Raw genomic sequence first — 14,064 nt, 5'->3', positions numbered from 1 at the left:
ATTGAACCCACAGACTCTGATACAAGATGTGGGTATTTTAATGGACAACTTAAGCAGTAAGCCAAATGTCAAACCCCAGATTTGTAGATTTGTATAGTAATTTATACAAAAACATCTATCATATAATCAACGCCTGGTTTATATTTATGGTTGACAAACACTCAGAAAAGTGTAGTAGGATTTTTGTCATTCAATCCTCAATCCATAGGATATCCACACTTTTAAGATAAAAACCTGAGATATGGAAAAGTCAACTTGCCAGCCCCAACTCCAGTAAGCACTGAGTGACAGATTTAGGACTCAACCTTTTCCTCACAAGCCCATGCTCGTAAAGACTCTGTTTTACATTTAGCAAAATGATTCAAGTCATTAAAGGCACAAATCTCACCTGTCTCTTTCCTTTCAAGGAGTACATTCAATATAGAGTCAAGCAGGGATATTAAGTAGCCTGGAGGAAGTGGTTGGGGCTATTACCTGTCTACCACATTTCTCTTACTGACCCAATCCTTGGATCTCTGTTCCTCCCTTCAGCAGTTGTCAGAGGCAAAAGCCAAGTACACAAAAAAGGAGAAGGGTAAATCATAGCTTTCTACTCACTTTCTGTTTTTTCTTCCTTGTCTCAACCACACAGTTTTCTTTTGACAGTTTTATTTCAGCAGAGATAACTAGTACACACTGGATATGACAGTGGGGAGTGAATTTTAGCATTCAAGCTTCCCCCTGACAGCTAGCACCAAGAACTATTCTAGTCTTGGTCTCTGACCGCTACACAGTCACCTGGTTCAAAGTCAAAAGTTAAGCATTATTAAAAATTCCAGAGCTGTTTCATTAATTCCAGATATCATCTGTCACATTAACCTGCTACATAATGACTCTGGGAAGCTTATATACAGTGTCAGTGAAAGCTGGACTCAAAGTAGAACACAGCTTCCCTTTGGTGAAGGCAAGACCAATGCAGCTTTGTATCCTGTTAATCCAATACAGGGCCCCTTTCCATTCTCACCCATCACCTAACAAAGAAGACTGCTTAACTTTCTGAAGCTTTCTTTAACTTTCCTTCTTCATAAATTATGACACATTTTTATTCTGTTGTAAAAAGAAATGCAATGATGCTGTATATAAATGCAAGCCTAACTCTTCTAGGCAATTATGTTCTACTAGAAGGTGCCATTGTTTCTTCCCCTTAAGTAAGTTGACTAATTACAGCTCAAGAAAAGCTTGTCACACTTTGGACTAAATTCATACCTCTTTACTGATTTATAGGTTGTACACATCTTTGTCCAGTAATGCAAAATGTCTAAAAATGTAGCTGATATTAGGTATCTAGCAATAGATAAGGTAGCCCATGGATGCTGTCCTTACCAGGTTTGCATTTTGGTGGATATTTTGTTTCTTGGGGATTTTTTTTGTCCTACTCAAAATTTAGTTGGAGATAGTTTATCATTAACTGTTCAATTTGGTCTAATTGTGGCTATTTATTTGGAAGAATTTGAGCTATGACCTGGATATAAATGTTAGTCAATGTAAAAAAAAAAAAAGTCTGAAATACTTTCAAAAGAGTGGATGTTTTAAACCCAACGCAAGCGGTATCATTTCTTCTGCTGCTCTAATTGCAGAAAAAATGTTTTTTGCTCTCTGTCCTTAGACTTGATTCACTGGCTTGTGATATTTTCGGGACAGGATAACCAATCAGGCAGTAATGAATTACATTACTCTACAACATTGGATAGTGTACTACAGTGAGTAGGTTAATGACATTATTGGAGGATTTCTTCTGCAGTTTTGTTCAACAATTTTGTTGATATCTACTTAATTATTATCTAGCCAGGTATCCCAGAAATGCCACAATAAAATTGTGCTTAAGAGAAGAAAGTGAAAGTATTCATCAGGACTACACTGTTTTCAACAACTAAAAACTCAGAGAATGGGTGACATCATGAAACAAAAACACTTAAAAAAGCAGATACTCAAGAGGATGGAATGCTAAGCTAGCTATGCAAAAGTTTTTAAAGTGTTTCCCTCCTATTTACTTGATCTCTTCTTTGACTTTTCGCATTGATTCATGGTTTATAAAACTAATACACATTAAAATAGAAATTCAAAAGTTACTAAAAATTTTAAGCTTAAAAATTACTCCAAATTCTACTATTCAAATGCAACCATTTTCATTATAACTGGATGTCTGTATCTAAGCTATTTTAAAGTAGAACAACAATGGAATGAATGGGTGAAAGTGATTTGTACATTAAATTGCATACATGAAACATGCAGTCTTTATGAATATTAGTTATACCTTGGTTAAACTATTAAAATATACGTATGTATGTATGTACATGTGTACAGATAAAATGGATGGATGGAGAGAAATACGGGCTTTTGGCTGGTGGTTAGGGCACTCTAGTGTAATACTGGGGTCCCTAGGCGCAATTCCTGGCTCCACCTCCCAATTCCATGTTCCTGTCAAGGCAGGTCTTGGCTGGCAGCAGAAATGACTCCAGGAATTGGGTCCCTGACGCCCTTGTGGCTCCTGGCTTACTGACTTACTGGCTCCTGGCTTTCACCTGGCTGTTGTAGTCATTTGAGAGATTGAAGCAGCAGATGGGAGTCCTCTCTGTCACTCTTTATCCCCCAAATAAGAGAAATAAACAGAACTTAGTTTTGCAAAATTGAATCCCATCTCACTTTTGTTTCTACCATCCGATGATTGCTGTCAATGGCTTACTGTATTCTGGTATTAAGGGTCGAAGCAATCATTTTCACAACATTTCTGTTCATTTTTGAGTTGGTCGTGCTATGGAGTTAAGTGAGTTTCTGAGAAGGGCTCTTACAGCACACATATTCAGTGTCTGCCAGTTACTTGTACACTGGAAGGACTACTTGCATGCACATACCCTTCCTTTTGGTTCATACCTGCTGATACTTTCCCACCATTTTCAAGCAATGCATACCGCATTATAGAAGCTTAAGGCTGGCTTCATGTTTAGCTTTTTAAGCTATTTCCTTCTTCTTGGGTGCCTAAATAATTTGTTTGTTTTATCCCCTGAAATAAAAATATCACTGGAGGTTATCAATTTCTGTAGGCTGACCTTTATCATTTATTCCTGGAACACTATGAACCACTTTCATTTGTGATTTCAGTTTTTCTTCACACTACAGAATATAGGGTACTTCTAAATTCAAGGAAATGCGCAGTTGAGTAAATACAGAACATGTTTATATACTGTATATACCTCCATTTAAAAAGTGGAGAACACATTTTCAAGAAAGAATGATGCTAAATGTTTTAAAAAATAGTTATATTTACCCTGATTAGACATTATACAGCATATATATATCTAAAATATCATGACACCTCATACACAAAATTTATATATATTTAAAAAAATAAATTTTAATAATTTTATTTTGGTGCCACTATTTTATTGGTTTTTTAAAAAGATTTATTTTATTTATTTTAAAAGCAGAGTTACAGAAAGAAGTAGAGACAGAGAGAGGTCTTCCATCCGCTGATTCACTCTCCAGATGGCCACAACAGCAGGAGCTGCACTGATCCGAAGCCAGGAGCCAAGGAGCTTCTTCCGGGTCTCCCACATGGGTACAGGGGCCCAAGGACTTGGGCCTTCTACTGCTTTCCCAGGCCATAGCAGAGAGCTGGATCAGAAAAGCAGCAGCCAGGACTCGAACTGTAGCCCATATGGGATACCTGCGCTTCAGGCCAGGGAGTTAACCTGCTGCGCCACAGTGCTGGCCCCACCACTATTTTATTGTAATACAGGCATACAAATGATCCTCAAGAAGTTCATGGAAAATATGTATTAATGGATGTCAAAAATTTGAGACCAGAATAAATATCTCTTAATTCCATTTTCAATGAACATAGTGAAGTACCCTTTTCAATGAATATATCAAAGTACCCTGGAATTATGTCTTAATTGTGTGGTTTACTTGTTACCATCTCTATCCCAGAAAAGCTAAGTACTACTTTGCTGCATTATTTGACATTTCCCTTTTTAAAAGATATTTCCTAGAGAACCAAGATGGCAGAATAGGGAGGGAGTTTACTGCTCTAGTCTAGGGAAAGATAGTTAAAAAAAAAAAGAAAAACATGGAGAGAGTGCAATCTCAGGGAAGATTTAGGGAGAGAATGGCAGAGGAAACTCCATGCAAATTAGAGAGACACTGTAGATCTACATGGAGAGTGCAGACACATCCAACTCAGGACCCCAGAAGCCAAGAGCCTCAGTACCAGCTTTGGAGAGTGAGATGAGAACAGACTACAGCAGCACAAGCCACTGGTGATTAAAATTGCAGGAAGAACCTGGCTGGAGTCCGGCTTGGAACCCTATGGGGCACAGGGTACCTGTCAACCTAGAGGAAAAACAGAGGGGGCATGTTTTTCTCTCTCTGACCACCTGGCACTGGCATCCTGTAACTAGCTGAGAGAAGGTGGGTTCCATTTTGGATGTATGTAACAGTTGTGCCAGCTCATGGCTGTGCACCCAATAACCAGCCAAGAGGAGATGCCTGAATCTGGCTGGGAGAATTGAGAAGGAGCTTGGTGCTTGTGACTGTGTGAGGCTTGTGTGCCAGGACTGAAAATACTATGGCTGTGAGGCAGGATGTATGGTGTGGCTGGGACCTTGGGTAGTCCCTGTAGGTGGCTCCAAACCCTCAGGGCTCCCTGATTCCTCCATGAGGGTCACTGCAGCAGGATCTGTGCTCAGATTGAGGACTGTGTGGTTCTTGTGGCAGCACAAACGAGTATTATACCCACTGGGGATAGCAACCAGGCACTGGTCTCCTTGGGGGACAGGAGGTGACCATGAGACTATACCAACAGAGAAGATTAAACCTCCCCTCTAATAAGGGGGGGGGGCGAAACTTACTACAACCAATTTAGATGTCACCTTGGACACTCCCCTCATCCTGGAGCACTGAACAGATCTCCCTGGCCAACCCACCACATGCCTCTAGGTATTTACTGAAAGAGCAGATACTACACTAAGCCACAGAGGCACAGTCCAAAGAAAAAAGCCATCACAGGGAAATAAAACAGAAACCAACAAGTATCACCACAAATGCCTAAAAATAAATGCAACAATTCAAGAAACAAGAATAAGGAAGACAACATGACACTCCCAAAAGAATACAACACTTCAATACTAGAATGTGAAAGTGAAGAAACTGAAGAAATGCCAGAAAAAGAATTTAAAAAATTGATTGTGAGATTAACTTAGAAGTAATCAGAGGCAAATCCACAAATTAAAGAAATTCATGCATAACATGAATGAACATTTTTCTCATGAAATTGAGATTTTAAAGAGAAACTGAATTGAAATATTAGAGGGGCCGGTGCCGTGGCTCACTCGGTTAATCCTCTGCCTCCGGTGCCAGCATTCTATATGGGCGCCGGTTCCAGTCCTGGCTGCTCCTCTTCCAGTCCAGCTCTCTGCTGTGGCCTGGGGAGACAGTGGAGGATGGCCCCAGTGCTTGGGCCCCTGCACCTGCATGGGAGACCAGGAGGAAGCACCTGGCCCCTGGCTTTGGATTGGCGCAGTTCCAGCCATAGCGGTCATTTGGGGGGTGAGCCAACAGAAGGAAGACCTTTCTCTCTGTCTCTCTTTCACACTGTCTATAACTCTACCTGTCAAATTAAAAAAAATATTAAAAGTGAAGAATTCAATAGATCAAATAAAAATGCAGTGGAAAGCATTAACAACAGACTCAGTGAGGCAGAAGAAAGAATATTCAAGTTAGAAGACAAATCACTGGAAATTTTACAATTGGACCAAAAAACAGAAGAAATTAGAAAACTAAAAAGCAATGTTGGAGATTTATGGGATATTATAAAATGACCCAAAATATAGAGATCTTAGGAATTCCTGAAGGGATGGATAGAATGAATTAGAAGGTCCTTTAAGTGAAGTAATTACAGAAAATCACCCTAATTTGGAAAAAGAAAGGGACGTTCAAGTACAGGAACCACACAGAACTCCTAATGGACATGACCGCAACACATTGTAGTCAAACTCACCTCAGTAAAACATAAAGAAAAGATTCTAAAATGTGGCTGAGATAAGCTCTAGATTACTTTCAGAGAATCTCCAATTAGACTCATAGTGGACTTTTCATCAGAAACCCTACAGGCTAGGAAAGAATGATGAGATAAATTCTAAGTCTTAAGAGAAAAAACTGTCAGCCCAGAATACTATACCCTGAAATGCTCTCATTTATGAATGAAGGTGAAATAAAGACCTTCCACAACAAACAGAAATTGAAAGAATCTGTCACCATCTGTCCAGCCTTACAAGAGATGCTTAAGGATGTGCGCACACAGAAACACAACATGGTCATCACTTATGAAAGAAAGTGAAGGCAGAAAATCTCCCAGTAAAAGTACAAGGGAAATCCAAAGTAAACAATAGGAATATTTATGGAAAAACAGGGCCAAGTCCTTACTTATCAATAAGTAAAATTCACTTTGAATGTAAACAGTCTCAATTCCCCAGTTAAAAGATACAGACTAGCTGAATGGATTAAAAAGCAAAACCCAAAGTTTAATTAAAAAAAAATCTGTTTTGTTGCCTACAAGAAAGACATTTCATCAATAAAGAAACATACAAACTAAAAGTGAAAGGAAGGCATTATGTAATGATTAAGGGATCAATTCAAGAGGAAGATGTAACTATTATAAATGTAAATACACCTCATTACAGGGCACCTGGCTATTTAAAAGAACTGTGAATGGATCTAAAGGGAGACATAGACTCAAATAAAATAGTAATGAGGGACTTCAATACCCCACTTTGAGCAACAGACAGATCAACCAGACAGAAAATCAGCAAGAAAACAACAGTTAATGCACACTATAAACCAAACAGACCTAACAGGTATCTACAGCACTTTTCATCCTACAGTTGTAGAATATACATTTTTTTTTCTCACCAGTGCATGGAACTTTCTCTAGGAGAGACCACAGGCTAGGCTATTAAGCAAGTCTCAGCAAATTCAAGTAAATCAAAATCATACCATGCATCATTGGTGACCACAATGGAATGAAGCTGGGAATCAACAACTCAAGAATCTCTAGAACATACAAAACACATGCAGGCTGAACAACGTGCTCCTGAATGAACAGCGTGTCATAGAAGAAATCAAGAGAGAAATCAAAAAACTGTTGAGGAACAGGTTTTTTTCTTTCATACTATTTGTTGAACTCTTTACTTGGTACAGAATTAATCTTCCGTATATAATGTTAATTGAAAATAGATTTTAGTATAAAATAAGAATGGAAATGGAGATGGAGGAGGAAGGAGGAAGAATGGGATAGTAGGTGAGAGGACGGATTCAATGGGAAGAATCACTATATTCCTAATCTTCTATCTATGAATTGCATGAGGTTTGTACACCTTAAATAAAAGGTTTGGTGGTGGTGGGGTGATATCTACTTATTTGAAAGGCAGGATAAAAGAGGGTGAAAAACAAAGAAAAATCTTCCATCTCATGATTCATTCCCCAAATGCCCACAACAGCCAGCGCCTGGGCTTGGCAAAAGCCAGGAGGCATGGATTCCATCTGGGTCTCCCATGACAGTGGCAGGAGTTCAAATACTTGAGCCACCATCTGCTGTATCCCAGGCACTTCAGCACAAAACGGATCAGATGACGGAGAAGAGACTTGATCCGAAGCACTCCAGTGTCTGATGTCCCCAGTGATGGTGTAGCCTCCTCTAGCATTTCTGTTTTTAATGTTACCCTCTATAGAATGCCATCATTGCCATTTCCCTTCACACCCACCTTATTACAAATACTAATACCAACCCATGAATATTATGTTTCTTTCTGGTTCTAATTTTACTTATTCTGCTACGAAGCTTCTAAGAACCTTTATTTTTTTACAACTCTAAACTTTCTGTTTTTATTGCTTTGACCTGATTTGCCCATATTGTCCTATAGTTCTAGTTTACTGAGCCTCGCTGCTTACATTTGACACAATGGCAATTTCTCTTCTAAGACTTAGGTTATTTTTAATATGAAGTAGATGTGAAAATCCAGGTTAATAGTGTTTGCACTGGACAAGTGAAATCGACTTAGGTAGTGGACTGTGGCAATGCAGTCCTAGGATACTGCTGAGTCCCAGGAACTGGAATGATGTCATCAGTATGTCATAAATGCTGCTGAGGCCTGTGCGGTAACCTGCACTGTAACAGTCTGGATGCCGTACTGAGCACCAGGCAGGACAGTAGTTAGGTGAAGAGCCTCTCATATGATCTGTTGGGTTCTGAACGTTCAAATTTCAATCCATATCCCTGCTGACTAACTCCCAGAGAGCAGACTTACTGGAAAAAATGATATGTGATTGGAGTAATTCCCCAAGGAGTTGACCATGAAGCGGAAACAAAAGACAAAACATCTGGAAAGCACATTCTGCCTCCAGTCTGAAAAGACATCAGGAGGTATGTCTGAGGACACCCTCTGGGTGCGGGGATGAGGAACTGCCTCTGCAAAAGGCAGACACGAGGACTCAGGGCTGGGCTGGCAGAGCAGGACACAGGGAACGAGGGAGAGGGGTTATGAGTGAAGGAAGGCGGTAGACAGGAAGAGCTGTGTGTTCGCGAGTCTTCTTGAGGAACCAGGTCACAGAGAGGAAAGAGAAAGTCAGATGGCCCAGGTGCCTCTCTGTGGGGTTTAGGGCCTCTGATACCCACATAAGGTCTCTCTGGGTTACTCTGTCGCAGACATAGTAATTGGTTGGTCTAGACTTATTTCTCTTAAAGAATTGGCATTTCCTTTTGTTTTCGTTCTGAAAACACTGGCGAAACACATGATGTAAGCTTTCCACTCACACATACTCCTCTAAATGAAGAAATGCAAGGCAGAGCTTCTACAGATGAGGAGAAATAAAGCAGTGTAGCACTTGCAAGACAGTTGGGCAAGGATCAGGAAAAAGCCACCCATAATGCAATTACTAAGAAATACAAACTTTTCTTAGACTGTGAAGACATTAATGTGGGTCTCAATATGACTGTGAGAAACAAAACAGGACACACACAAACAATGCAATGCCATTTAGAAATAAAGAGTAAATTGCGGAGGCACTCTTGTAAATGGGGAATCACACAGGTATGGTAACCATGGAGCTGAGTAGTAAACAAGTAACTCATTGGAGGACAGGGAGTTGCTTAGTGGGGGGAGTGGGAGAGGGGATGAGGGGACAGAATGCAGCCAACTTCAACAACCCAAATAGTGGTTCGCATTCCTGAGAAGGAACTGAAATTTAAAATTGTCAGGCTCTGCATGTTCTGATGCCCCCTTGGGCAGAGGCCTTGAGAGTGACACTATATCCATTTGAATGTTAATAAAATTGGGTGTATATTCAAAGATGTTATTGAGTGTAAATAATGAGAAGTGTGAATCACATAGTAATACCTATGCATATATACAAAATAAAATATGTAACAGCCAGGAGGAGATAAATATTAGCATTTAATATACAGGCCAGCACACTACAAGGTCTAATTATCTTTCTCTAAAAAACACATTACACTTTGAATTCATTGGATAGAGACTAGGTCACAGCAAATAATACACTATGAATTTACTTCTTACTTGTAGTAGGAGTCAGGGTTTATGTTCAGGTCAATACAGCAAGCCCTCTCTGTGTTCTAATTCATGGAATATGATTAATGAAAACTATGTCATCCTTACAGGCAGCACTCAAAGGGACCCTGGAATATCGACAGCTCAGTCAGCTGGAAAACAAAACAGCATGGTAGAGGACAGAGGTTTGTATGTCCGAGCCTGGAGGGGGCGCAGGTCACCATTCCATTAACTTAATCACTAGTTCAGAACTAACTCTAAGGCAGGTTGATGAATATAATACACATGCAGAGGTGGACAGGGGATCACCATCAGTCTGTGCACTGTTTACAAATGACACACACTGCAAATCCATTCACTCATGACATGCACGGACTCAATAAATAAATACTACACTTAAGCTTTTTGGTCGCAGAAGATAGATTACAGCTCCATAAACATAGAGGCAATGTGTGTCTCTTACTGTTTAAGGATGAATAAATACACATATACACCAGATATGAACCCCCTCTCTGAAACTACTTTTCTAATTTTTCAGCAAAGCTGAAATGATACAATGATGTTCTGCGGCATAAATAAAAAGCATTCTGAGCTCCTGCTACTGCTCTAGCAAAAAGGCTTTGAATCCAACAAGCAGCCCTAAACTCAGAAAAGTAGAAGATGTAGAAAAGGTAGGGCATACACATGAAATAGAAAAACTTGGCTCAAGTTTAGTGTATTTACTTCCTATAACGTGTGCTTACAAATTATCACCAAGTTAGTCCTCTAAACAACTTGCAATTATGCCCTTGTAAGTCTTGGGGTGGGGGGAGAGTAAGGATTTGCAAATTCTGCAGAGATAAAAATCAAGTTATTGAGAAGGCTGGATTCCTCTGCAGGCCACAGTGGAGAATGCTCCTGCATAGCCCCTTTTTCTCTTAGATCTAACTTCTTACTCCCACTGTCATATATCTTCTCCTGCCTCTGATCTCCTTGACTTGCTTTCTAAAGTAAACTGGGGGTTACATTTAGGACCCAGCTATGTAACACAGGATAACCTCCACATCACAAAAACCTTCATTTATTTTTTTTAATTTTTTCCTTTTTTTTTTTTTTTGACAGGCAGAGTTTAGACAGTGAGAGAGAGACAAAGAGAAAGGTTGATTCACCCCCCAAGTGGCCGCTACGGCTGGCACATTGCGGCCGGCGCGCTGCGCCGATCAGAAGCTAGGAGCCAGGTGCCTCCTCCTGGTCTCCCATGTGGGTGCAGGGCCCAAGCACTTGGGCCATCCTCCAGTGCCTTCCCGGGCCACAGCAGAGAGCTGGACTGGAAGAGGAGCAACTGGGACAGAATCTGGCACCCCAACCGGGACTAGAACCCGGGGTGCCAGCGCCACAGGCGGAGGATTAGCCTAGTGAGCCGCGGCGCCGACTTAAAAACCTTCATTTATTAACATCTGCAAAGTCCCCCTTCATCATTTGAAGTAACATTCACACACTCTGGAGTCTATAAACAGTGTGGATGGAGAGTAATACTCAAACTTCCACAACTGTCATGAAGTATGTTGAACAAAATAACAGATGCACAGCTAGGTGAACAAATATTAAAATTGCCTATATTGACTGTAGTCAACAGGATGGTATAGTCCCAAGACAAACATAGAACAAGCACCTCCACAAAGACAATACTATATGCATACTGCATACACCTAGCCATCAAACACTGGACCAAACTTAAAACTACACTCATATTCTAGAGCTTTGGTCAAGACAGACTGTGGTCTCCCTGGGCATGTGGTGGATAGTGAGCGCTAAAGATTCTTTGATATGAAACAGATCTTTAATTTCTTGAATGGGGCTGGCATTGTAGCAAAACTGCTCCCTGCAATGCTGCCATCCCATATGGGTGTTAGTTCATGCCTGGACTGCTCCACTTCCAATCCAGCTTCCTTGCTAATGGCCTGGGAAAAGGAGGGGGAGATGTCCCAGGTGGCTGGGCCCCTGCCACACACATGGGAGACCTGGAAGAAGTTACTGGCTCCTGGCTTCAGCCTGGCACAGCCTTGTCCATTAGCCATCTCAGGAATGAACCAGTGGATGGAACTACCCCCAACCCCCACACCCATAAATCTTGATTTTCAGATAAGGAAATCTTTAAAAAATTTTCCCTTAAATTAAACAGTAATCTTAGTCATACAGATAATACACACCCTGGTAATATTTCTCAGAAAGAAGTAAAAGCCACATTTATCTCAAGATATTTCTCCTACATCTCCCTTGAGAAAATGAAAATTCATAGTTGCAGATGTCTAAAGAGGATGCTGGAGCTGGAGTAGGTAAATGAGATGTTAGCATGTGTCTGACATCCAGCCCCTGGCACCACACTGTAGTTGACAGACAACACGTGACACTGACATGGCCTATACCTAGACCTCCGCAAGAAGACATGCTCTTGTAATTTTGGGAGATTTCCTCCCTTCCTCCCTTCCTCCCTTCCTCCCGTCCTCCCTTCCTCCCTTCCTCCTTTTCTCCCTCTCCCCTCCTCTTTCTTTCTTTGTTTCTTTCTTTCTTTCTTCCTTTCTCCCTTCTTCCCCTCCTTCCTTCCTCCCTTCCTCCTTTCCTCCCTTCCTCTTTTCCTCCCTCTCCCCTCCTCTTTGTTTCTTTCTTTGTTTTTCTCTCTCTCTCTCTTGCTTTCTTTCTTTCACAGGCAGAGTTAGATAGCGAAAGAGAGAAACAGAGAGAAATGTCTTCCTTCTGTTGGTTCACCCCACAAATGCCCACTACGGCCGGCGTGCTGCACCGATCCGAAGCCAGGGGCCAGGTGCCTCCTCCTGGTCTCCCATGCGGGTGCAGGGCCCAAGCACTTGGGCCATCCTCCACCTCCTTCCTGGGCCACAAAAGAGAGCTGGACTGGAAGAGGAGCAACCGGGACAGAATCCGGCACCCCAATCAGGACTAGAACCCAGGGTGCCGGCGCCGCAGGTGGAGGATTAGCCTAGTGAGCCGGGGCACCGGCTTCCACTTTTCTTATGCAGGGAATTTTCTTTTCTAGGAATCCATCAGTTCCAGGAAGAAGCTCCCTGTTTTCGATTCCCTGAGACGTCTCTCCTCCACTTAGAACTTCAGCAGACTCTCTTGCCGTATCAGAATAACTGTTTTCATTACCATTTAGCCAATGAGCCCTGTACTCCAGAAATACATAGAAGAAGGGAAAGGGAGATGAAAGTTTACTACACATGTGTCCAAAGAAAAAGAGAGGTGGCTGACTTACAGAATACGAAGAAAGGTTTGGAGCCTGCACCAAGGAAGGCACGAGTACAAGAAATGACTTTTACTGGGAAGATCCCCATAGAGACCAACCTCCCTATTTTGTCCCCTTGGGAACTCCTAACGGAGAGTGAGTGTGGCTGGGATGTGGAAGAAGAGAAAGAAGCAGTCAAGGTGATGAAGGAGGAGTCGTCTGACAGCCCAGCAGAGCCTCCAGCTCTGGAGGAGAGCCCCAAGGCCAGGACGCCCGAGTGGCTGGTGACCCCCGAGAGTGGCTACAAGTGTATGGGCTGCTGCCGAGTCTTCCCCAGCCGGACCGTGCTGCAGAGGCACGTGCAGCACGGGGTTGAGGAGGGCTTTAGCTGCCGTGCCTTCCACCTTGCCTTTGCCTGGCTGAAGAGCAAAAGGAGCATGAAAAAGAGAAGAAAGAAGAAAGCCACCTATGGCAGCAGCAAGGGGAAAGGTTTTTATGGGAGGAATTCCTCATGCAAATAAATGGATGTTTTCCAGCCCCTAACAACGAGGGACTGCAGCTGTCAGAGGCACAGTCACAGGCACAGTCCACTGAGGCAGCCCCATCTCCTCTGAGAAGCCAGAGCACCCATCTTTCCTTGTGCGCACCTGACACCTCCATGACCACCAGTATCGAAGAACCTTTTCTGATGGTATCCACCATTCTCTTCATCCTGAGAACTGACTGAGTTGTTGCCACCACAATAAGACAACCTGTTTGCTTCATGAATATATTCTTTTTTTGCGTTTTGGTTTCCTAATAGCAATAGGCCCAACTGGCCTGAAATGAACTATCCAACACAATGACATTCTACCCGGAAGTTATTCATCCTCATGAGCCTCATAGCATCAAACCAGGCATAGCACGGTCCCTGCAGCTGCTCCCAACTGTCGTGGTGAAAATGTGGTGCCAGCTCTGAAGAAAACCTCTAGAGCTGTGAGAAGCCACAGGAACACTGGACATGCCTCACCCCAAGGAGACCATTTCCTATTATACTCAACGGCCCACACAAAGGGACACTGAAAACACCTTGATGACTGCCTGTGGAGAAGAGGACAATATAGGCTGAGAGATATTTTAGCACTGTGGGAAGCAAAGCTTACACACCTGTCAGAGCTATCAGGATGTGTGATGACTTGGCAGGAATCTAGGGAGATTTCTCAACAGACTGAGGACCTAGCACATGCTGGTTCTCTTCCCACTTTG

The 14,064-nt window shown here is 42.1% G+C and overlaps 1 protein-coding gene across 1 annotated transcript; it reads left to right on the top strand.

Moving 5' to 3' along the window:
* Positions 1-8,385: 8,385 nt before the first annotated feature.
* Positions 8,386-13,546, top strand: LOC133758827 (protein FAM170A-like). The gene is made up of 4 exons (XM_062189964.1): positions 8,386-8,455; positions 9,710-9,784; positions 12,631-13,308; positions 13,356-13,546. Exons 1-4 carry the CDS (start codon positions 8,386-8,388, stop codon positions 13,544-13,546), a joined length of 1,014 nt encoding a protein of 337 aa, XP_062045948.1.
* The last annotated feature ends 518 nt before the right edge of the window (positions 13,547-14,064 follow it).

Source organism: Lepus europaeus, chromosome 4 (assembly GCF_033115175.1).
Source record: "Lepus europaeus isolate LE1 chromosome 4, mLepTim1.pri, whole genome shotgun sequence".
In the NCBI taxonomy this organism is placed as follows: Eukaryota; Metazoa; Chordata; class Mammalia; order Lagomorpha; family Leporidae; genus Lepus; species Lepus europaeus.
This window is presented reverse-complemented; position numbering and strand designations above follow the sequence as displayed.